General features: G+C 38.4%; 1 protein-coding gene across 1 annotated transcript in view; it reads left to right on the top strand.

Annotated features, from left to right (window-relative positions):
• LOC129779325 (transmembrane protein 214-A) overlaps nt 1–27,092 on the top strand; it is a 50,423-nt gene that overhangs the window by 12,938 nt on the left and 10,393 nt on the right. The window contains exons 3-4 of the mRNA XM_055786741.1: nt 7,032–7,342; nt 7,402–7,556. Of these exons, the coding sequence (XP_055642716.1) occupies nt 7,032–7,342; nt 7,402–7,556 (466 nt within the window). The remainder of the gene's footprint in view (nt 1–7,031; nt 7,343–7,401; nt 7,557–27,092) is intronic.

The raw sequence follows: 27,092 nt of genomic DNA, 5'->3' as shown, positions 1-27,092 counted from the left end.
AGGTGACAATTTTTTTGATAAAATAATCAAAAATCAAAATCTTCGCAAATTCACTGCGTTATCGAAGGAAGGAATCTTCATTAAAAGAACAAAACTAATACATCTAAGAATGTTTTTCACATTCGTCTTCCTAAGCTCGAAGCCGCCGGACGGTTTTATATCGTTATCGTGCATCGTTGAAGTGATACCGTTATTTTCGTGGCTGGTGAAGTGAGTGTTGGACACTAACGGGATTCCCTGTGAATTCATTGAAGCAGACACAACAAGCGAGAGGAAGAAACGCTGCACGCGAGCGCTGAGTGCTGGTGTGTTATCGCCGTAGCACCGTCTTCGACATCATCACCGCGTGGTGCGATACACGGGTTCAGCTGTACCGAACGATCAACACGCAGCACCGTTATAAATAATCCGCACTGGTGTGCATAATAAGTATACTCAAATTAATAGGTTAAGGTTATTAGGTTAAGGAATTATAAAAAAAAATTGCAAAAATTATAAGAAAGTGTACATCTGCCATTTTAAATGGCAGAAGGGGAAGAAAGCGTTGACATGGATATCGAATCCACTGTCTCCCCCTCCCCAGCTACGGGTGCTGGGAAGTCGCTTAAACGCGTTCCCCCCTCAGAAGATGTCTCTTTACAGGAAGAGTTAACTCACCTCAACAAGCCTCCCTCAAGAAAATTTGCAAACCTTTCCTCTTCACCCCCTCATTCTCCCGCTCCCGTTTCCGCTCAACTCCCGAACTTGCCTCCCAGCCCTACTGATCCCGCTCCCGCTCAACAATCGACCTCGACCTCCCCCTCAGTTGCTTCCTCTCCTCGTGTCAAGGTCTATCCAGAAGATTCACCTGGAGCTGGCCCATGGGTTGTTTTTTTCCGGCCCAAACCGAACGGAAAATCCATCAATGTCATTCAGGTTTCGAAAGATCTGGCAAGATATTATTCCTCCGTGGTCGAAATCTCTAAGGTTAGACCGAACAAACTGCGTGTTGTCGTGAGTGATCGGAAACACGCAAATGCAGTTGTGATCGACGAGAGATTCTCCCTAGAGTATCGTGTCTACGTGCCTTCCCATGACGTAGAAATCTCGGGGGTGATAACTGAAACGGGTCTGACGTGTGAAATGATAAAGGAAGGAGTTGGTAAATTTAAAAGACTCCCGTTGGTGGGCGTTAAAATTTTGGACAGCCGCCAACTAGGGAAAGTATCCCAAGAAAAGGGAAAAACTAAATTCACGCCGTCAGACTCGTTTCGAGTAACTTTTGCTGGTTCCGCTCTCCCTGACTACGTCATGGTGGGCAAATTAAGACTGCCTGTGCGACTCTTCGTGCCAAAGCCCATGACTTGCCAAAAATGCAAGTCAGTTGGTCACACTTCAGATTATTGTGCCAACAAGGAGCGCTGTGCCACTTGCGGAGAGCAACATGAGGGGAAATCCTGCAGTGCGACTGAGCATAAATGTCCATATTGCGGGGGATCCCCACACGAGCTCTCAGTTTGTGAAACTTACAAGAGTCGCTGGGAGAAACAGAAGCGCTCTTTGAAGGAACGCTCGAAACGCACTTTTGCGGATATTTTAAAGGGCGCTTCTCCACTGGCCCAACAACAACAACCAATCATCACACAAAATGTCTTCGCCACGTTACCCGTTGACGAAATGGAAGCGGACACAGCTAACGGGGGCACACCGTTCATTTTCCAAGGGAATCCCCGGCGCAAAAATGTGACCACTCCCAAAGTTCAAGGACAAGCCCCTCCGGTTATACCTCCTGTTAGCATGCCTAAAAAATCGAGTGCAGCGGACAAGCAAAATCAGGTTCCTCCTGGCTTCCGTGGGAATAGTTCACCTTCGAACGACCCAGCACTCGAGGGGACATCAAAAACCCCAAATGTCCCTATTTTTCCGTCCAGCTCAACTCCCCAATCGGGATTTATAAAGTTGTCTGACCTTTTGGACCAAATCTTCAAGTGTTTTAATGTTTCCGACTCCATCAGAACCATTGTCATTTCAATGCTTCCAGTATTAAAGACAATTTTGCAACAATTGATGCAAACATGGCCCCTCCTTGCAATGATTATCTCTCTTGATGTCTAATTCAAATAGAGAGGTCGGAGATATCACTGTTTTACAGTGGAATTGTCGTAGTCTTATCCCTAAATTGGATACATTCAAATTTTTAATTCATAACTTCAATTGTGACGTTTTTGCTCTGTCCGAAACTTGGCTTTCTTCGCGAGATGATATCTCTTTCCACGATTTTAATATTATACGCTTGGACCGTGTTGACAGATACGGAGGGGTGCTATTGGGGATCAATAAGTGCCACTCATTTTTTAGAATTGACCTTCCACCTATTGGGGGGATCGAAGCTGTTGCTTGTCATGCAAACATCAGAGGCAAAGACCTTTGTATTGTCAGCTTGTATTGGCCTCCGAGAGCTGCGGTTAGCCGCAAGCAACTTGTTGACATGTGCTCACTCCTTCCTGAGCCACGATTGATCTTGGGAGACTTCAACTCTCACGGAACTGCCTGGGGGGAACAGTACGACGACAATCGTTCATCGATGATATATGACCTTTGTAACAGCTTCAATATGACCGTTTTGAATACTGGGGAAACAACACGTGTTCCTAAACCTCCTGCTAACCCAAGTGCTCTTGACCTCTCGCTTTGCTCGAATTCACTATCGTTAGATTGCAAGTGGAATGTAATCCAGGACCCCAACGGTAGTGATCACTTGCCAATCAAAATTTCCATCACCATTGGTTCGAATTCTTCTGAATCTATAAACATGGCATATGACCTCACAAGACACATTGACTGGAAAAAATATGCGGACGCGATTGCTCTAGCCATCAATTCCAGAGATGGTTTGCCTCCATTGGAGGAGTATAACTTCCTTTCTCGTTTGATATATGACAGCGCGGTTCGCGCTCAAACGAAACCCATCCCAGGCTCCACTTTTCGTCAAAGGCCTCCCAATCCATGGTGGGATAGCCAATGTTCCAAGCTTTATCAGGATAAATCGAACGCATTTAAAGCTTTTCGGAAACGTGGAACCATTGAGAATTTTCAAACGTATTTGGACCTTGAAAATCAATTTAAAAACTTGATCAAAGGGAAAAAACGTGCTTATTGGCGAAATTTCGTGGGAGGTTTGTCACGAGAAACGTCAATGAAAAAATTATGGAAAGTGGCTCGAAACATGAGAAATCGCTCTTCATCGAATGAAAGCAAAGAATATTCACATCGATGGATTTTTAATTTTGCACGGAAGGTTTGTCCCGATTCCGTTCCTGTGCAAAAAATTGTTCGAGATATACCACAAGATAGGTGCGATCTTGATTCCGAGTTTTCGATGGTAGAATTCTCTCTTGCTCTCCTTTCTTGTAACAATTCGGCTCCAGGAACGGATAGAATTAAGTTCAACTTGTTAAAAAACCTCCCTGATGTGGCGAAACATCGCTTGTTGAATTTATTCAATCGGTTTCTGGAGCATAATATTGTTCCAGATGATTGGAGACAAGTGCGAATTATAGCTATTCAAAAACCCGGAAAACCCGCATCCGACTTCAATTCGTACCGTCCAATAGCAATGCTGTCTTGTATACGGAAATTGTTGGAGAAAATGATCTTGTTTCGCCTTGATCGATGGGTTGAAACGAATGGCCTACTCTCAGATACACAATATGGGTTCCGCAGGGGCAAGGGGACGAATGATTGTCTTGCGTTGCTTTCTTCAGAAATTCAAATGGCTTACGCCGAAAAAAAACAAATGGCTTCAGTATTCTTGGACATAAAGGGGGCCTTTGATTCTGTTTCAATAGAGGTTTTGTCAGACAAATTACACTCTCGGGGTCTGCCGCCTCTGTTGAATAATATGTTATATAACTTGCTTTGTGAGAAACAGTTGAACTTTTCTCACGGGGATTCGACAGTAAATCGGGTCTCCTACATGGGCCTCCCCCAGGGCTCATGTTTAAGCCCCCTTTTGTACAACTTCTATGTAAGCGACATCGACAATTGTCTTACACAAAATTGCAGCCTAAGACAACTTGCAGATGACGGAGTGGTGTCTGTCGTAGGATCAAACGAATCCAACCTGCAAGGACCCTTACAAGATACTTTGAACAATTTTTCAACCTGGGCCATTGGGCTAGGGATCGAATTCTCCACGGAGAAAACAGAGATGGTGGTTTTTTCTAGGAAGCATAGACCAGCAAAACCAAAGCTTCAACTTTTGGGTAAACCGATCACTCATGCTATGTCATTCAAGTATCTTGGGGTCTGGTTCGACTCCAAATGTACTTGGGGGGCCCATATTAGGTATCTGAGTAAAAAATGCCAACAAAGAATAAACTTTCTCCGTACAATTACCGGCACCTGGTGGGGAGCCCATCCCGAAGATCTTATAATGTTGTATCGAACAACTATTCTCTCAGTGATGGAGTATGGCAGTTTCTGTTTTCAATCAGCTGCCAAAACACATCTCATTAAACTCGAGCGAATTCAGTATCTTTGTCTCCGTATTGCGTTGGGATGTATGCCCTCAACGCATACCATGAGTCTCGAGGTTTTGGCAGGCCTACTCCCACTAAAAGATCGCTTCAATTTATTATCGCTTCGGTTCCTCATCCGGTGTAAGGTTATGAACCCATTGGTGATCGGAAATTTTGAGCAGCTTATCGAGCTAAATTTTCATTCAGGATTCATGAGCTCATATCATGAATTCATCTCCATGCAGGTTGATCCTTCTTCGTATACTCCCAACCGTGTTTGTTTTCCTGACTACATCAATTCCTCTGTACATTTTGATCTGTTCATGAAGGAGAAAATCCATGGAATTCCAGATTATCATCGATCGGGGATCGTTCCTACGATCTTCAATGCAAAGTATGGGCGTGTCAATTGTGATAATATGTACTTTACTGATGGGTCCTCTATGAATGAGTCCACAGGATTTGGAGTGTTCAACGAAATTTTTAGCACCTCCCACAGTCTTCAGAATCCTTGCTCTGTGTATATTGCTGAATTGGCAGCAATACATTGGGCGCTGGACAGCGTCGCCTCACGACCTGTTGAACACTATTACATTGTAACGGATAGTCTTAGCTCTGTCGAAGCTATCCGTTCAGTGAGGCCGGAAAAGCACTCGCCGTACTTCCTTGAGAGAATACGAAAAATTTTGAGTGCTTTAACCAGACGCTGTTATGTCATTACCTTTGTCTGGGTCCCTTCACATTGCTCAATTCCGGGTAACGAGAGGGCTGACTCATTGGCAAAGGTAGGTGCAATTGAAGGCGATATTTATCAGCGTCAAATCGCCTTCAATGAATTTTATTCTTTAGTCCGTAAAAATACCGTCGTTAACTGGCAACGTAAGTGGAACGAAGATGAATTGGGTCGGTGGCTTCACTCGATTATCCCTAAGGTTAGCCTCAAACCATGGTTCAAAAGTCTGGACTTAAGTCGGGACTTTATTCGCACCTTCTCTCGACTCATGTCCAATCACTGTTCGTTAGACGCGCTACTCTTTCGTTTTAATCTTGCCGATGGCAATATCTGTGCTTGTGGCCAAGGTTACCACGACATCGAACACGTTGTTTGGTCGTGCGAGGAGTATCTTGTTGCCAGATCGAATTTAGAAAACTCTCTTCGGGCTAGAGGAAGGCAGCCCAATGTGCCGGTGAGAGATGTGTTGGCTCGGTTAGACCTTGATTACATGTCCCAAATATATGTCTTCCTAAAAGCTATCGATCTTCGTGTGTGATTGTCATTATATCCTTATATTCTCCTTTTCCTTTTCCTTCGCGAGAAATCAAATCCCTTCTTACTAACAATAGAATAAGGTGAAATGTAAATACATGTTAGATATAAGATAGGCTTAAGAATTGAGTATGATGAATGTGAGTGCGAATGTGAGTGTGAACATTGTCAACATATCCTTATATCCCATCCTTTTCCTGAAACAAAATGTCACCCTTCTAAACTCGAGCAAGCCGCGAGTAATCGGTTCTCTACCTCATTAACATTAGAATTAATAAAAAATGTTTATGTATACTTGTAACTATACAGATAGGAGTTTGGCTCCTTTAAACTTATGTAACTGAGCCTGTGAAAATAAACGATTTAATAAAAAAAAAAAAAAATAAGAATGTTTGATTGTTTGGTCTTATTCTTGGTGTCATTCACTCAATAATATTCTTCAGAAAATATTATGATCAATATACATAGAAATGAATCAAAATGAAATGTGTTGCTTAGTGCAAAACTCGAGATCAGAGAAGCAATGTAAATGTTGCGACGAGAAAAATACGAACTTTTTCGGAAAATTTTGAAAGAAATGTTCGGAGCAAATCAATTCCCAAGTGAATTAATGTTCTGCAGTTGATATCACTGCAGGAGTTGTTAATCCAATTGCAATTCGTGTTAACGGAATCGAACTTCGTGTTCCTTTGGTGTGAAAATGGCAATGGGTTTTCAGGTGGAATAACGCACTTCTATATAAATGAAAATAAATCGCCATCAAAACTCGATAATCGTTTGTCCGATTTAATTTGTTTCATTTTATTGTGTTCATCTCTGCGTGTCTCTTTTGTTGTGTTCGTCTCTGCCCGTAGATGCTAAGGCGAGAAAATTGGAAAATGTTGAAGAAAAATTGAAAAAAAATAATTCCCATATGTTCTACAGTGATGTTTTTAATCTAATTGAAATTCGCGTTGGCGGAATTTAAATTCGTGCTCCGATTCTATGAATCAAAAATAGTAATGCATCCTCAAGTGGACTTTAAACTACAAAGTTCTCCGCCTTTATCCTTGAAAAAGGCCAATTAGAAGAACAATCATTGAATAGTTTTGGGATTAAACCCACGAACGGTCGCTTAGTTAGAAACGTGAATGTTCAATTCGTTTTCAATCATGAACTGATTGGTCAGCCTAGTTATGACACTACTTTTGTTTTGCTTGACCTGAAGAAAATAGGTCTTTGGGTCAATGAAAAGCATCTTTTTCATAATTATTTCTATTTTCCAGGATAGAGCTTTCGTCCAGTGATTTCCTGACCATACTCAGCTCCCTGACGACCCAGTCCAAGGCCAGCCGTGAGCTTGCATGTCTGCTCGAGGAGGCCTCCAAACTGCTCGTGGAGCGGTACGTGGTCAGCGCGCCGAAAACTTCCAACACGTTCACGACGCTGTTCAAAAACATCCCGTTTATCGCCAAACCAGAACTGATATACTTTGGACTGATATTGTGTCTTATAGAGGATCCGGAGTGTTGGGCCGCCTGGCGCGGCCTTTATCGGAAAAATGTGCAACACACCGTTGCTCTGTTGAGTTATTTTGGTATGTTAGGACAACTATGAATTGATAATCAAGTTTAGTAATTTTACCCTTGCTTACAGATGATTTAGACGATTCGGCGCCAGAATTGTCGCTTAAATTGATCAATGATAGTTTGTTTCATAAGTTTTTGTACGATATTCAAGTGATAAATGTTGAGCTTGGACAGAGCAGGAAGAAAGTCGAGGGTCTGAAACCGTCTATTAATGTGCTACAGGTGAGTGTATCAAGTTTTAATGGTGAATGAATTTAAAAACAATTTATTGTCCATCAACTGTATGTCACAAAATTGAGTATACACCTCGTGCTGCTTTGCTTGTTTTTTTTCCATACAATTATTTATTGAGTCTTCCATGATGTGGAAATAACAATATTTGGTTCTAACATAATACAGTATTACATTTGTTCACATGTTTGACCACGTTCAAAAAATAATGTTTTTTTCTTCGGACGTGATACCATAAGTTGACCGAGTCGGCTTGCTAGTGGTTTTGGATGTTTCTTCAACTTTTCCGCGTATTCCCTCCTCGTTTTATAAAGTTCTTCTTTAACCGTCATCATCCCTAAGTCTCGACGTATGACACTATTGCGGATGTACCAAGGGGCGCCTGTAATTTGCCTTAGCAGTTTGTTTTGTATTCTTTCGATGATTTCGATGTTACTTGTTGATGCTGTTTGCCATAGTTTGCAGTCGTAATGCCAAATACGCTTCAGAGTGGATTTGTATAGAAGTAGTTTGAACACAATTTTAATTTCGACCTCCTCACGATTACCCAATGTATTTGATTTGCTCACATCTTCAATTGCGTTTTTTTGCTTCTATGTGTTTCTTCCAAGTTAAGACAGGTTTAGAGTTCCCGTGAACGTGAACATGAACAGGTGGTGAAAGGGTACGAATATTTCATGGTTAACAAAATTGCGAACAAACATCTCAAAAAATCGTGGTGGATAGAATGTTTTTGTTCACGTTCACGTTCATATTAAAAGTTTGCCAGTAAACGTGAAGTAAATAAACATCGAGCTTCAATAATGAAATCCGGATAAAATTTACAATTGATCATGAATCAACCCGAAGCAACGAAGTTTTTCAATCCATGCAGAGATCGGATAGAATGAAACTGCATACATATGGACATTTTCACTGAAAACTCGAGAGTTGCATAACATATACTTTTACAGTTCACGGTGAAATAATTTTCAGAATGCCTTGGGACATTCGAACGTGAACATGAACGGGGAAATATTTTGACGTCTATATTCACCACTGTTTCCACGTTCACGAAGTCCGTGAACTATGGTGAATTCACCAACATCTCGATTCCACGGTGGAAACTCAGAATCGTAGTGAAATATTGAATTAAGCCATTTTTATCATTTTTTTATTGTGTTTAAATATTTTTTTCCACAGGAAAATGTTTGTTCCTATCGTTCCAAGATGTTTTCCCCACGTTTTATATATGTGCTGATGAATCATTAACAAAAAAGAGTTTGTGCACGTTTACGCTCACGAGAACTCCAAAGTGCGATTCACATACAACATCCACGTTACGTTCACGTTCCGTCCCGTCACGTTGCGTCAATCATTCTTCCAAGCAGCTCTTATGCAAACATTCACATACACCGGCAACGGCAACTTCGACTTGTCCTTGCTGGTGTATGTGAATGCTTCAATAGGAATTGCATGGAAGAATAATTGACGCAACGTTACGTGACGGAACGTGAACGTGACATGGATGTTGGATGTGAATCACGCATAAACCGGTCTTTAGACGGCAATCTAGGTGTATACCGAGATATTTAATTTCATTTGATTGAGGCACTGCAGAGCCATTGAACTTGATTTGTGGGAATGTGTTCTGATTAAGTGTGATCGTAACGTGGACATATTTTGTTTCGTTTACTTCATTTTTGAAGCCACTTTTCCACTACCGTTATATGCTCCTGGAGATCCCGTGAAGCAATCGTTCTGTGTTTGTGACTGCTGAGAATAGCTGTGTCATCTGCGAATGTTGTTGTCATTAAGTTTCCCCAAATTTCCTCTACTCCCCCCTTGGAAGATTTTCGACGATCAAAAAATCAAAAGTTTTAGCGCTTTGAACCCTTAAATCATGTTCGATTGAGCTGAAACTCTGAGCAGGTCATTTTTTGGGCCAATAAACAAATTGTACATGGTCGGTTTTTGAAATTTGATGAATTTTTTTCCATTCATCCATTGCCACCCTAGTGTATACTCAATTTTGGGATTGATTGTATGTGTGCGTTTAAATTCTCGCAAATATGATATAAAAAGTAGAAGGGTCTGAGCCTATGGGCACGGACGGTAGTTTGACGTAGGACTGTGATTGTTCAGAACGGTTGCTTTTTATATGTAATTTTTTTCATGGTTCAGACATCTGTTAGTTTAACTTAGACACATAACAGGGTGGAATGGTAGATGAAGTATATGTGGATCAGCAAACAAAAAAAATCGTCATTGATTACATCGAACATGAATTTTATGGGGAAGAAACAAAAAACAATTTGAAAATACTTACTACGATTTCGTAATATTTGAGGTAAAAATACACATGAAACGATTTCGTTATATTTTGAGGTAAAATACACACGAAATTCATTCGAATCAAATCTATCCATTCGAACTTTCGAAAATTAAACAATTCAAACGAAACGCCTATTCTATTTTTCGTATAAATGAGTTTTTTCATCTGCCCGCCAAACGCCACTTTTTTCTTGCGAATCCCGTTCGTTTATTAAATCAGTATTCACGTTTTTCGGATAATTCGAGCTCAAGTCGTATTGATTCTACGGCTCAATCTCTCATAGAAGGAGTTGAGTAATTGAGAATTATGAATATGAGTCATAAAGATTATTAATATTCCATTTCGTTTCATTTTTGTGATGCGATGTAATGCCGGTCTCAAGAAGTCCTTGAATGATAATCGATGTCACCCTCCTAGTATTGATATCATTTTCGCTGTACAATTGCCCATGTTGCCGCAGCCCGGAAGACACTAGCTTAAGATGTTCGTCACCCCGTCATACACAGAAGTCATTCACTAACTGGACTATCTTCAACTGGACTTATCTATAACTGGGTGTACGTTAGCCCAGTTAGCAAAGCAGTTATGTATCAATAATAGATGTCATCTTCAATTTGAAGTATAGCTTTTGCTGTTTTGCAGTCCAGTTAGCGAGTGAAAGTCGATAGTTGTATTGATTTTCCGGCCCAATTAACCCCTTCACGTATAACGTCACTCGTTGCGATTAGACTGTGCCAGAACGTACAAAATCGAACCTTACTCATCGTCTATCGATGTGAAATGAATACATGCTTCAGGCGTGTGATGATGCGGGACTGCTACGATTGTAAGTAAGATGCACACACTCAACAGAGTATCGGGACGATTCAATGTGCTCGTGTTTGGGCCCTGTTGTTGGAAATTAAATCATACGGCAAGGGGTTAACTAACGATCACTGTATGGGCGAAACTTTCCTCGTTGCATCGATGAAATCTTGCATGAAATTTGAGTGATGTATGAAATCTTGCATCTGGTTTCTTATAAGATTCAGAAAAGGTCTTGCTAACTTGTTAGATAGAACGAACTACTGCACACAATTTTATGTTGCATACAACATTCATGGGAACGAAAGAAAAGTTGAAAGAAAGAATGCATAATACATGATTCACCTTCGCATTCGCACGCAAAACATACCTCTCTTATTTGTTTCACGTTTCACGTTTCTTTGTTTTTAAGAGGCTTTAAACTTTGCAGTTCATTCGCCTCCAAGTCTTATTTGTTAAATTGCTCACTTGTTTAACACTTGTTTAATTATTTCCACTGTTGATGCCTAAGACGAACATTTTTTTGGATAAATTTGCCGTCTAATGGTTATGTTATAACATATATCGTAAGAACGATTCTGCGTAATATGCATTTGAAAACTCTTAATAAAACGTTACATTTTTAGTAGAGTGACCCCCCTATATAGAAATCAAAGACGCAGTCCTACGTCAAAATTTCAAAATGTCAATATTGATTTTTGTTTCATTCATCTTTTTGGATGATCTACACACGTGAAATTTATCCTAAAATCAGATTGTGGAAAGATTAGGAAATCTTAATCTTCACGCCCAATTTCCCAGAGATAGTTTGTCTTCATTACTGGGTGAATAACTTGAAATCATATGCGTTACCATGTATCATTAAAATAGACGTCATTTTGTATATGAGATTTTAGGTTAGGTATATTTTCGTTTAAGGCCACTTATTCACGAACCACTCGAGGTCTAAATTAGCCAGTAACTGTCATAAATTGGTCTGTTTTCTCTGGGCCTGAAGGGATTATTTTAGTGGTGACAAGATATACCTCTCACAACATAACAATATGCTCAAAGTTGCGACAATCTTGGCCATTAACGTAGTTATTTGATGAAAATAAAAATAATCATTTCATTCTTTTGAATTCGAACGAACAACTACCATCAGTCATGTTTCACAGCACTCTTTTTCACACCAATATCGCGGGCTCATGAGCTGCATTCCCGGAATAAATCGCACCAGAAAACAACTGCAACAGAAACAACAACTCAGAAAAATTGTAGTAGACTAGAAATATTATGGCGCTTCTGATGGCGAGTCGGCGGCCGACTCGGAACGCGTCATCTTGGCGGCTTAGGTCGCCTCGATTCCTTATCCTCGTTAAATGGGGACTTCGCCTGTTGTAAACGGTTGACATTTTTAGTGACAATCGCATACTGCCCTTGCGCGAAAGCTACGGCTCAATATGTACTGTGAACGTGACCAAGAATGCATTGCTCGGCTCCAACAATCACATCAGAAATAAATGCAGAGTCACGAACTCGACCGTCAGTTGAACATTTAAATGTTTTTTCTTTCTGTTGAACGTACACAAAAAAGCGGTGAAAATATGCTATTCGTAGTCATAATCAAGATGGTGAAATTGACAGGTGACTCGTAACTTACACTATTTAGAAAAGACGTATAAGGAATGGCAAGACGATAGGGTTCAGATTTGTTTATGTTATTTCTTTTGTTGCATTTGATTTCGTCGAAGAAGGCTTTGAAGCAGTATAGCAAATAAACAACTGCCGTTGAAAATAGTAACCTAGGCCATGTTCTGAAAGACCATGTACATTTTTCCATTTTCCAACACACACCCAGTCGAAAATGGAGAAAAAAAAAGCAACATCGAGATTCGAACCAAAGACGTCGCGATGATGAAACCTGCATTCTATCACAAATTCTTGACCCACTGTAGACATACAGCAACCCAGCAAACATCAAATCGTATGAAATGCCATAATTGGAGGCGATATACTTACATCCAAGTCACATTTGGATGCTTATAACTGGCATATACATGCAAAAGTGGAGACGATACGCGAACATGTCATTTTTTTTGTATAATGCCGTATATAACGTTATAAGATGCTTGTCACACTGATATGCGATTTGACCTGGCAATGCTGTATAGAACAACGCACATCGCGATATTAGGATGATTGTTATACCGATATACGACTTAATTCATCAAAGATATTGAAAATCGTGTATTCGCATTTTATTCTATTTCAGATGAACATACGATTGACGATTGTAATTTGATACGAATCTATAGGCGACCTAGCCTGTGTAAAAGTTACACGATTTAGTGTTTGCTGGTAATACAACAAAGTTTGGATCTTGTTGTGATTTGTTACGACATTTATTACAAAGAAGACAAACGTTGGATTGTATCTGTGAAATCATAGTAGCAATTCGTGAATAAAGAAAATATAACCGTCTTCACTTAATTCATGTCGTTAATTCATGAGCAAAAGCTGTGGTTGTAGGATGCAATAAAACCTTATTGTTGTTTATTTATATCTATTTTCAATTTGTGACGATAACTTGATAGACACAATCAGAGTTCATATATCTGGAAAAAAATCGGTTTTGTTCTTATTAACCCATATTAGGTCAAGCGTTCGAAATATCGAACAGCAAATTCGATAATTTTTCATGGCTTCGGAAAGCAACCAAAAGTTAAGGTTTTGGCATCAAATAGCTTAGTTTATTAACTAGGTACCACTTACTATCGATTTAATTCAATTTTGTATAACTTTATTGGGAAATAAATTCCTAACAAAAAATAATTCTTATAAAATGCAGAAATATGAAAACTTTTCTACAGTATTACTTTGATAAAAGAACACACATTGTGAACCATTGCATTGAACCTTCTTCAGGAACAAAAATGTAGGTTTTGTTCAATGGTTTTATTTTGCGATTTTCCGATTTTTTGTCATTTTCCAGAAAACGGAAAAAAATAATTCTTGAAGGTTGGAGTTTCTGTAACGCCAATGACAAAAATTACACCAATGGATTTCGTAAAAAAATATTACAGCTTGGTCGTTAATGGGTTAATTTCCTATTTACCGTAGAATGGATGCCACTCACTTGATTTGGTACAATACAAAAGTTGACCACAATTTGATATTCCAAATTTTATAAAATCATTTTGCATATTCACATTCTAGAGACATTGGTGAATGAATAAAGTGCGTAACACATACCACGTCTCATCACCGTAAAGTCAACGTGAAAGAATGAAATGTCAAATATTCTCCCATGGAAATCCTATGGTCGTGTTCACATACACCAGCAATAATGACTCCGACGTCGGCAAAATATTTCTTAAAGCTTAAGAAATATAATTTTTGAAACCGTCAAGCGCGAAGAATTATTCTAAATCGCTTATAGAAAAAAGTCTGGAGGATAGAATATTATTACCTGGTGGCCAAATCATTAAATTAAAGTAAATAATATCTTTTTCTGGTGCTATTTTGTACCGTTTGAATTAACAGTGTTCCAGCAAAACCGATACCGTTAGAGAAACAGTCACTGCCCTACCAAACGTTGCCAGCATTTGACAACACGACGTTTTTTCTCTTTACCTCGCACACTCCTCCTTCCATGCCTTTTTGGCCAACATATTTTCAGTTGATTTTCTGCTTTAATTCCGATCAGCCACGCAATTCATAGCGGTCAGTTTGAATTCGCTTGTTTGATTATACTGTGTGTGTTGGCTTCATAGGAAATAGGGTGATTTTGTGCTTAAAGTGAGAATAAACAAGGAAATCCAACATTCCCGCTAACTAAAAGTGGCAAAAGTTGAGGTTTTGTAAATAATTGGTGAGGTTTCTTAGGTTTCTACCGATCAAACATGACAACGCTGCTGGTTCTGGCGAACGAACATGTGAAAACTTATTTGTGAGGAAACACGAATGCAGAAATTGAAGAATAACTATTGCATGTGTACAGTTGGCGAAGAAAACATTTGATGATATCATTGCGAGGAACGAGCTTCAGTTGATATGTCAAAAAGTTCCCAGAGAAATACTACTCTGCAATACATTTGTAGAACGTACCGAGAAAAATCGATAAATAACTTCTAATGCGCCGCTCTTCGCTGTGCTAGGGCTGTGAACCGATAAACAGAGGAGAAATCCGTGAGTGGTCCAGAGACGAATCTCATCCAATCGTTTGTAGTGGTGTCTCATCAAACAACACTAACATCACCACCATTCTTCTATCGGGCTCACAAATTGACAGAATAACGGAATCCAGAAAATAGGTTCTTCTAAAATGATAGCCATGAACCTGACTGAAAGCAGCCTGAAAAGCTTTCGAAATGTGTGATCATTTGCCAACTAGTAACGAAACTGGTTGTGCAAAAAATGTGCCCACGACTGTAAAAGGCTATGGTGATGGAAACAGAACTCACCGGCTGCAGACACAATACATAAAAGGGAATAGCAAATACTAGTTTGGAAAACTGATTTGACCTATAGCTCGGAATCGTTTGGAAAGAGTGGCGGAAGAGCTATTCATCTGTTTCTGGCTACCGATGAGAAATTGGCTTTCTTTGTGTGCAAACTTTCTTTTTCATCGTCACAACGAATATTATCTTTTGGTGGCATTAGCTTTTTACTGAACCGTGTTTCGGCTAGATGCAATGCAAGAACAGGGCAGCACTCGATGAGGAAAGACAGGTTGCATTAAATAGATTGTATCAATTTGACCATCGTAACCCCACGATGTTGGTACGTTTAGTCGCTAAGCAGTGTATAATTGTCTGCGTGTCATTCATTCATTGGACGCCTCGCAGCCGGCTTGACCACGTCGTGCCTGACATATGTGGCTGCAAGTTAAGTAATCGGTGATCTCTTTCAGCGAAGACACGTCGGCTCCAATCCGGGCATCGTTTCTCATCGAAGAGTGGTGTTCGATCGGAAAGCATGTTCGCGATTATGTCACAAGACATTTACTTTTTTGTAAATTTTATTCGTTTCACTCGCTTGCGGTCATTGAATTTTTTTCTAAACAGTGTTGAACGCTGTTATGCATGTGCTAAATTTGGACGATACATTAGCTAGAATTGTTTAATCGTTGATGTCGAGAAACGTGAACCGATTGATGTATTACACGTTTTACTTATGTTTATGCCAAACATCATTTTTACTTCACATAATATTGAATTTTAGCATTTTCATCCAATGCTAACAAACTGCATCTATTATTTTATCGAATATTTCAGCACAAATTGGATGAATTTGCTAAGATTGTGATTAAGGTGAAGTAAAAAGTAGAAGGGTTTGAGCCTAGGGACATGGACGGAAGATTGACGTAGAACTGTGATTGTTCAGAACAGTTGTTTTTTCAAATGTAATTCTTTTCATTGTTCAGAAATCTGTTTGTTTAACTCTTTTGAAACTCCAAATAATACCCCTAAAAAGGGTCGTTTGTCATATGTACTCATAACTATCGAACAGTTTGTAACGAACAAAAAAAAGAAAATAAGCTTCTGGCAAGAAGTTCAACTGTCTAACTGAAAATGATTAATGAATATCAGTGTGACACATAACAGTGTGGAATGGTAGATGGAGTACATATAGATGGGTGAACAAAAAAAAAGTCATTGATAGCCTTGAATATGATGTTTTTGGGGAAGAAACAATAAACAATTTGAAAATTCTTACAATTTCGTGATATTTTGAGGTAAAATACACAAGAACACAAGTATTGTCATTTCTTTCTATTGTCTTTTTCTTATTATTAGTCTTATTCTAAGGTATCGGAACGTTAGCTTTTTCGGTGAAAAGAATTGCTAAGATCAATCATTGAAGAGTTCTGCGATTGAATCCACGAAAACGTGAATGTTCAAATTTATATAAAAAATAATTTTGGGCGGGAAGAAGTTTGCCGGGTTAGCTAGTATTAAATATTAATTATTATGTTTAGGCGAGCGAGCGAGGCCATTCTCCTATCACTTCACAATCATAACTAAATGAATTTCCTTTTTTTTCTTAGTTTTTAAAAGACTTAAAACTTTACAGTTCATTCGCCTCTAGCCCTGAGAAGGGCCCTAGTGGAAGAACTCTATCCCAAACTTATTCTTCATCTGCCCTGAGGAAGACAATGGGGCTGATTCTGATGCGCGAATGAAAAGTGACAGCTCGCAAAAACTGTCTCACTCAATTTCCGAGGGCGACTGTGGTGAGATTTTTAGCTTGAATGAACTCTCATGAACACTCACTCAATTCTCGTGGGCGATTGCAATGGAAAAACATGCCATTTTATGACTTTTGAAGTCGTATCCTCATTTGTTATCGACTAGTACCAGTAATGGTAGCCAAAAATAGGATTAAGCGTTTCCAATGGACTTGAACGATCTCTAATCATTCGCCGTTCCAAACGGGCAATCACTACTCCAGATTCAAAGATGTAGTCATCATCTACATTGTGAGAATTTTCGGACAAAAATAGGCAATTTCGAATGCAATCCATTTAAACTGTGCATTTTGAAATAATTTATATTTATTATTAACATGTAGCCAGTTTAAGTATTTGGTATGCTATTACTAATGACAAGAATATACATCTTCTGCAGCCGTTATAACGCGGTATAACATTAAATTGAAAGTTTACAATAGTTGACCCTAACTGATACGAGAAACTCAATTCAGCATACCGTTTCCTTTGGAGGCGATTTGGCGTAGTGGTAACATCCATACCTCTCACGCAGAGATCACGAGTTCAATTCTCACTCCCGACATTCTTCCAAAAATGGAAGTAAAAAGTGACGAACCAGCCGAAATGTGTTGAAAATCACTATAATGAAGAAAAAAAAACCGTTTCCTTTCTCCAAAAACACAAATCAGACTTTCAAAAATTACGAAAAGCTACTTAAGTAGTCAAAAACCGTATATGTTTAATCAACTTCTTCCATGTGTGAGGCATCCTCGGTGTCATCCACTAGTGGAGGAGCATCTCCATCAGTAGTTGCGGATGGAGTATCATCTGTGCTTATCCATTTCAAGACCCAGCTTGACCATAAGGTAGATGCGAGATGCGTGCTCACCGGGCTCATCCAGTGAGAATCCAAACGATAACAGCGCAGTTTCGGACAGTGGAATTACAAGATCCTTGACAGCTCTATCATTTTTATCGGCTCATTGTCTGTGAACAAAATTTAGCTTTTAAATTTATTTGAATGCGATAATAAATATATCTTACCTTGATGACTTTTATGTGAGGCGACAATAAAATTAATGTTTCACTGTAATGTTATAAACAATAGTCAACCTTCCGATAAACTTTTAGCAATAATTACGCTAAAATCAGCACCGGACACTAAGTCAAAAAACAAATGCGGAATCAAAACACGGATACGAAATCAAAACAATTGAAATAACATACACTCATATTAATGCAAAGGGACAATGCAAAAACAGATTTGAAAATATATTTTTATTTGTTTTCTTATCCCAGTGATATTATTTTTCATCAATTATAATAAGAGGAAAACATTTATAAAGATGAACGAAATTATTTCCTGTACATATTTGTAACAAGGAATGAACATTTTTAAAATAAAAGAAATATATATTCACGAAACACATTGAATACATAGAGCCTTTGCAAAAAACACAAGCTTTGACATATATTTCAATGAACACTGCATCATTTGTAATTCATTGAGTATTTTACTCCAAAATGAACCTCTCACGTCAGGGCAATCGCCTTCGGCGATACGGTGGCCTGTGTCATGTGAGTTTGAGGAGTTCATTGTTGTCACATTCCATTCGCGCTGGAGAATCAGGCCCATTATGTTTAGGCGAGCGAGCGAGGCCATTCTCCTGTCACTTCACATCACAACTAAATGAATTTCCTTTTTTTTCTTCTTAGTTTTTAAAAGGCTTTAAACTTTACAGTTCATTCGTCCCTAGCCCTGAGAAGGGCCCTAGTGGAAGAACTCTATCCCAAACTTATTCTTCATCTGCCCTGAGGAAGACAATTCATTCTCGCTCGACGCTTGTCAGCAAAAGGAGTTCACTTTACAAACATCAAACGAGAAGTGATGGATTTCCGAGCGGGTACCAGTTTATATACAGATTTGCCTGTTTTCAAAGCAATTTTGAAGCTATTGAAATAATATTTAGGGTCAATAATTAACAAACATACGTAGTCTGTTCAAAAAGTATCACGACCTTCGAATTTACGTGAGTTACATGTATTCGATTCTAGATTCTTTATGGCATTATGTTGGTACTCATATCTCTCACTTATGCTGACAAGTACGGCTATTTTGAATGTTCAGTTAATTTTTGACAACTGCTTTTCTTACACGGTTCATGGCGGTTCATCTTCGATTTTTGCCTATTGCGATACAGAAATGAAAGATGTAGTCCTACGTCAAAACATATCGAGGCTCAACGCGTTATGGCGGGTTTACATTAGGGAGATTTATAGCTATAGATGGATTTATTCACGTGAAAATAGGTGTAAACTGGTGAGAATAAATATGATACACTTATTCGAGGTATATATAACTTAAATAAATTCAGCATATGTAAACGCTTGTGAATTTCTCACTGGTGAGAAATCACTAAAGTTGGATGCAGTTCTACTTCAGGTGAATAAATTCACCTAAGATATGAATATATTCATTATAGAAGTTCACGCTAGTGTAAACGGTTGATGCGATTTCTATAAATCTCATCATATTTCTTCACATGAATATATCAATAGTCTAAACCCACCCTTAGACATAATAATAATACAGATAAACTTATAAAATAATTAAGCAAGTAGCATTTAGTAGTTATCACACATCTTTCTTCATTATTCTAAGGCATTGATGAGACTAAACTAAAATCTTGGGGTATATGATGAAACCACTAACTGTGGATAATGTAAATCCAAGCGGTTCATCCCTCTAGCGATTTCTGCGCGATGGGCAGAGGTCAAGTCCCGCCAAAACTCCACATCCTTTTTGGTTGAAGGAGAAGGAGGTATAGGTACTTTGTGCTGTAAATCTCTCCGTTCACCACAAGTCCCGAACGGAAGAAGACTTTGACAGTAAACAGAAACCATGGAGCGCAGTCGTTTTACTACTGAAGTTATCATGAAGCTACACTTCGAATGTGTGGGTGTTTTATTTCCGCAACTAAAATTCGAAAGGAAACTAAAACCTTTGTTTGGAAAGAGAATCTTGAAAAAAAATTGACTCGAAAAATTGAGTCTACATTGTGGGCATAGTACAAAAATCATTTGAATAAATCTTTATTTTTATTCAATATAAAGATAAAGATTTATTCAAATGATTTTTGTACTATGCCCATAATGTAGACTCAATTTTTCGAGTCAATTTCAATTACTTTCAAATTGCGTGATCACTTGAAATCTCTATATTGAGGTGAATTTGGAAGTAAGTCATTGTAGTAGTATAGGTAAAATCACGTGTTAAAATGGGGTAATAGTTTTTGTGAGAGGAGAGCAATATGTTTCGTTTGTTTTGATCTTCGTACGGAAATAGATCAATTCACTTATCAGACTGTGTGGCGCTTCACTGACACGAGTCTTAGAATACATTTGAACAAAATAACAATTCAATACTGAAGTTAAATGTATGAACGATGTATTCCGATGAACAATTGCAAATTTAATATATATACATAGAAGTTGTTTTTGCATATGAAGTAAAATTGTGATTATACGTGAGCGTAACCTGAGCAAATTTATAACACATGCGAATTGGGGCTCTTTTGGTATCAACAAGTTCTTCCGCACAGTAACTCGCTGTTGATAATTTCTTAATATTTTCCTTCGTTGGTCGAGGCATTTTGGTTCAATGTAATACTTTTCCGTTTACTATTTTTGAAAGCATAGACAGCCGCGGCAGTGTTCCGAGCTCTGCAATACAATTTTCTTGACCAATGTTAAAGTTGCTAAAACTTACATTATAGACCCATTAAACGTAAAAATAATAATTATAATCATATCAACACAATTTTATTTTATTGTTTTTCATGACATGAAACGCTATGACTCAAGAAGTACATTTTATTGAGTGGTTTTTATCGCTGTTTCGATGATGTTGTCTGGCATCAGTGTTGAAAAAATGCTTTCACCAATACAAACAAAACCATTGCGGAAAATTGAAAAATAAAAATTTTACTTTCAGAGCACTAGCTCGAGTTTTCCGACGTTTTTCATTATACATTGCGACGGCAGATGAAAATTTAATATCTTGTGAGTAATCGATTAGAGTTTGGTTGATATTACCTGATGGGAAGGGTGCGAAAACGATAATTTTCTACACACTGTATCGCAAAATTAGTGAAATTCGGGCGAGGGGTGAGGGAGGGAGATGAAAGTAATGAGCGCCAATGTGGCAGCCATTTGTAGCTTTCTTCCAACTTCACCTTAAACGTCTGGGGGGCCCAGTTATGCCGAATCTGCTTGTGAAATCGTTCGAAGACGATTGAATCGAAAGATTTAAACTTTCCGAAAAGAAGAAGATGATTGTTAAGTGTGAAACTTGGCCACCGTGGCAAAACTTATGAAACTCTTTGACAGATCCTACATGTTGATTCTATCATACACTGCGTTTAACAACTATAGAACCACTAATTTTTCTCTGAAGTTTCAGAGATTTGTAAGAAGTCGGTTGAATTGAACTATATAGTGTAAAATACAATAATTATCTTCATTTATAAGACTGGCCATTTCAACTTTATAGTTGTGTTCAGACGTGAAACATTAAAAAAAATTAGAATTCCAGTGTTTCATAACTATAGAACCAGACGGAAAAACTCTCATTTTTTTACAAAATTAACGTCAATTTAACATGAATTACGATAAGTTTCTAATTCGTAGGTCATCTTTAGTTCTCAATCAGTTCAAATAACCCAATCGGGGTGGTTACGACCAAGCTGCGCCATGTTGTAATGTGTATCTCGTTCTACGCAGAGGATACTGCTCGTTTGAGCTCTTCAAATTACTCACACCGCTTGTAACCTGCATAATAGCCATCTATTACAGCATAAATGTCCCATTTAGTATTCGTCTGTAGAATCGTCAAATTCGAATTCATTGTCATCGCTACAGTCTAAATCGCACTCTGAAATAGTAAATTTTGCGATCATTTAAACTGAAGACCAGCATTATTCACTGATCCGTTCAGTCAGAATGGACCAAGTTTATTTTTTAATATACTCAGAGTGTGCACGTTTTACGCTAACGGGTTCAAGCACAAGTACATACTATGAGGGGTTTTCGTTGATCAATCATAACAAGAACTCGAATCGGTAAAATTATTTCGATTTATAAAATACGAAATTTTGCCTGATATGATAGTGGTGGTCGATTCGATTTACATAATAGGGTCCGATCTATTTAAACAAATTAAAAGCTGAAACTAAACGGATCACAAGTTGAATGAATTCCAAGCCGGACTGCTTTTGATAGCTATGATAACAGCTACAGCTGTGTATGATAGGCACTGAGTCGAATTTGATGATTTCCACGTCAAATCAACAGACCTCTGCCTCTGGATTTTTTTTCAATCATTGTACATATGGTGGCAGATACCTAAAATTTTAATGTCAGATGAATCAGAATTGTTCTTTTTCATGACTCAAAAAATCATAACTCGAGATCCAGATGTCTGATTGAAATGACCCTTGGAATAGGTAAACAATAATTGTTTAACTGTTGTAATTTGATATCAGCAGTGTCTAAATGTTTTATTGTGTCATTTTTTTCTAATTCAGAACATAAACTCTGTGTGTGCATTCATTGTTTTTCTGCAAAAATTCCATTTGAATCAAAGCTGGATGAATCCACACCACCGATTTGAGCCACTTCTCATTGACCCACACCACACCATTGTGCGGTTTTATAAAACAAAATTAAATTCATGCCGTCCCTATCGATTTCGCAGAGTATAATGTTTGTGTTGCCCTCGTGAACTAGAATCACCAACGCATTGGAAAGAAAAAAACAATGACGTGTCTCTTCAGATGAGTGATATGTTGAGCTGATGGAACCAGGGGTGAATTGAATTTGAGGAACGAAAATTGTGGCGTGGCGTGTGGAGCTAGTCACACAGTACATCGAAAGCTACTACGCATGTTATGGCGTACGAGCTACTACAATACAGCAAACACTTCTACAACTACAAAGCTAGCAATGTTTATGTTTACAAGTACTGGCTCTCGTTCGCGAGTTCGAGAAGAGCGGTTGTGTTATCAACTCGTCCAACGTATCTGGACGAGTATGTTGCTATCTTTGGAACGTAACACAAAACACAAAACTTTCATTCAATGATCGGTGGTCGGGGGGTTAGGATTTTTCTCTCCGTGATGTGTTTTTTTTTGTTCCAACAATTGGTCTATTTTTTTAAACAGACAAACACCGAATATCACGATATTTCGTAAACCTTTGCCTTTTGTTGTAAGATTCAGATCCATCGGATCATAAAACTCGATTCGATGATTGTTCTTATTGATAAATCTCAAATCTCCAACATCTTCAACTGAATGTATTAATGCAAATAGTATACTCATAGTTCACGTTCTTGCGTACTCTCGCGTACATAAAAGTTTTACAACTAGAATCTGTTCTGGCGGCGAATAATAAATCAAAAACGCGCCAGGCGCAATGTCGTTCTTCGTTCTTCCGCTATGTATGTATATGTCTATAAAAGGAAATTATGTGATGTCATATCACTACAAAGGTATATAGTAGGTATACTCGTTTAATCGTCGCAGGTTCTGTGTACAGGTGAATATGATTTTTTTTTTTCAAAATATATATTTTTATCAAGGCTCATATGGCGTTAGCCTGACGGGGCCGGAGTTCAATATTTTAACAGTTTTTCTTATTATCTATGTTAGTAATATGTAACCGATTACTCGCGGTTGGCTCGAGGTTAGTATTACAAGTGTTTTCGTAATTGGGATGTTGCTGTCTCCAATGCTCTGTACGTGTGCCCGACACGGGATACTTCCTATTGGGATGCAGCTGACCATTAATCAGCAACGCCCCCCTAGTCTGTACCTCATATCTAGCGTGGTGCGTCTTCTCGACTCGAGGAATCCAGGATAGAATGGTCACTAGCCGGCGCAATCATCAGCTCGTGTAGAGTTGTCATGAGCGGTACAACCTTTGGCTCTTGTTGAATCATCAGTGGACTGCACAACCTTGTTTGCTGCGAGCCCAATGCGATAGAGGTGCGCGTTTAGGTTGTAGTGATTGGACATGAGCCGAGATATCACGCGAATGAAATCACGACCTACATTCAATCCCTTAAACCAAGCACTCGTCGAAACCTTAGGGATAATCGTGTGTAACCAACGACCGAACTCATCTTCACTCCACATGCGCTGCCAACTAACGAGTGTGTCCTGACGAGGAATGTGAAAATATTCATTATAGGCAATTTGCCTTTCAAAAAGTGTGCCTTCTGAAGCGCCCACCTTAGCTAGCGAGTCCGCTTTCTCATTTCCCGGAATCGAGCAATGAGAGGGAACCCATGCTAAGGTAATCTTGAATAATTTTTCGACCAAAACACTCAATAGATGTCTTATTCTTGTTAGGAAATAAGATGAGCGTTTATCAACTTTCATTGAGCGGATTGCCTCTATTGAGCTGAGACTGTCTGAAAAAATAAAATAATGGTCGATGGGCAGTATTTCAATGATCCCTAGAGCATAGTATATCGCACCCATTTCTGCGACATACACGGAGGTGAATATGATGTGAATCATATAAAAGAGAGAAAAAAACACAAAGCTTATGTACATTTGTATGTGTCGTTTCGGTATCAACAATTTAAATGAGGTAGGGGAAAATGAATCTCTGACAATATGCAATGCACGATATTACAGCGATAACCTGCAAGGTGTCAGACCGACTTATTAGTATCCTTATGTAACCTGAACCCCCTATGCCCCCTGATTTTCGTTAAGTTTTATCGTTGCACATTGTGTGTATTCACTGTTTTCCCTGGGAAATTAGAAATAAGGGAACCGCGGGTAATACGGACAGTAGGGGTAATATAGACAGGTGGTTGATTTGTATAGTTACATTTTGAATTTCAGATTTCTGTTAATGAGAACACCTTCCACATGTTATTCTATAATATTTAAGCCAGCCTATGGCAATGCACACTGATCAAAAGTGGAAAAGGGAAACAAAAATCGAAAATCATGCATGATTCCGCGTGTGGATGTAATTTTAGCTGCTTCGATATTTAGCATTTTAAGTGGTTTAATATCAAAATTCAATTCGCTGATGATTATATTTCGGTTTGTGAGGTAACAGAGAAGCGATATTAAATATGTATGGAAAAGTAAATTCATTTTTGAGTGGAAAATTTAAATAATGAAATAGTTGTGCTGGTGGGGTAAAACGGACAGTTGCCAGTGAGAGTTAGATGGACTGTGAAATACAGAGACGAACCACCCTACGGCTGAAAGTCTGTTAAATAAAGACAAAAAAAATGGACTGTGAAAAGTCTATTCCAAAGGAATGCCCTGCGTCTATAAATGGAAATCAAATCGCTAAATATGGACTGTTTAGAAACTAACTGGAATCAAAAGCACAATAGTTGAGGGTCTGTCCGTTTATACAGTTGAAAAGCACGATAACACTTCTAGATGGATTAATTTGATTTTTTCATCATTTAACTGACATTCGTGATGAGTTCATTTGAATGAAATTATTCCTTTCGCAATCGGTAAACTTCTACGTTTCTATCTTACAAACCTGTCCATATTCCCCCATGTCTATATTACCCGCATCGAAAAAAATGTTGTACTTTTCGGTATGTTTTAATTTCAGTAAAAAACATTTAAAAACACTTTTTTTTGTATAATATTTGGTCAATTAGGTAGAAAAACTGTATATTAAATTGCAAGAAACTGTATCAAAGTTTTGGGAATCATGAGTTTCCATAGATATAATTGAAGTTCTTCTTAACATGTTCGTTTTACCTCCACCTCTCCTATGTGTATAAGTTATTGCTTCGATCGCTATAGTAGAAGTCGGTTTTATGGCTTACTGCTAGAAAGAGGTTTATCTAAAAAGTAAGTTTCCAAATCAAATTTCCAGGTCTAATTGTTTTGTCTGGAAGTGCTCCTCGTTAAGAGTACCGATTTAATTAGAATTGGTCTTGGGTTTGTTGGGTCTTATGGTTTATAAGCAAGCAATATTGATTCAACGCGAATTATTAAGTTCAACGTGTTCTAAACAAATCATATTGCCTAATTTGTAGAGCTCATTAATCATGATTTCTGATCAATACTACCGCTTGTATATTTAAACTTCTTGCAAATGAAGCGATATTAAAGGCAAACAAAGACCTGATTATGTCTCTAGACAGTCCGGGGTCAACTTCGTGATGCGTAGAGCGATCACAATTTAGCGTATCCTTCACGCCTCATACTTTCTCCTTTCCGCAAAATTAACCGACTACTAGCAAGTTTATGAATTCATGTAGTGCATTTGTTGAACGTACACAATGAGCCTACCACTTTGGAATACGGAATGCAAACCGGTTAAAACTATAAAGTTCTAATCCCCACACGTTACACAATGATGCAGTATTCTAATCGTTCATCAATTCTCTCGGAAGCCTGGTTGATATCCAGCGTGTTCGGAAATCAAAATTGGGCTCGTATGTTTGTACGTACGTATTCATCGATTTGTATTCGTTCCAACCAATGCATACTTTGCACATGTATTTCGTCATGCCATCGCCAGAACCAGCAGCCACAGTGGCATTAGCTCGTCGCAAATCATTCAACCTGCCGGAATAGACTGTCGATACGTTTCTTCGTAGTGGATCATTTTTTCCCGCTCTCGAGCTAGTGTCACTGGTTTTAGCTGGACTATTAGCTCATCGATTAAATCAACACAAAACGGAATGAAGCAAACGTGTTGGACGAATATTCTTTGGTGATTACTTCATAAAAACATGAATGTTCTTCCACAGATTGCAGTGCAACACAATAATTTTATTCGGTAGAATAAACCACACTAACAGAAGTGCGCCGCGCGTATACACAGTTTTTTTGGAGGGTATTTCGAAAAGTGCTGTGGGGTGAAAACCAACCTTGTAATATTAGTATCTAGTATAGTTAAGTGAAAAAACTAAACTGTAAGATAGCAGTAATGGCACCAAAGGCAGCGGAGAAGAAAAACCAGAACAAGAAGGCACAAAATGCCAACAAAGATAAGAAGGTAAATGTTTCATTATAATATATTTTTTATACTCCCCATGTTCAGATTAAAGATTAATAAAGATGATGCGATGTTATTTTCAAAGATTGTGTAAAGAAATGGTATCATGGATTTGAAAGTTAAACAACACTCTAAAAATAATTTCTCCGGAAAAAGG

The sequence above is a fragment of the Toxorhynchites rutilus genome, chromosome 3 (genome assembly GCF_029784135.1).
Source record: "Toxorhynchites rutilus septentrionalis strain SRP chromosome 3, ASM2978413v1, whole genome shotgun sequence".
In the NCBI taxonomy this organism is placed as follows: Eukaryota; Metazoa; Arthropoda; class Insecta; order Diptera; family Culicidae; genus Toxorhynchites; species Toxorhynchites rutilus.
The sequence above is the reverse complement of the archived record's forward strand: the minus strand, read 5'-3'. Positions and strand labels throughout refer to the sequence as shown.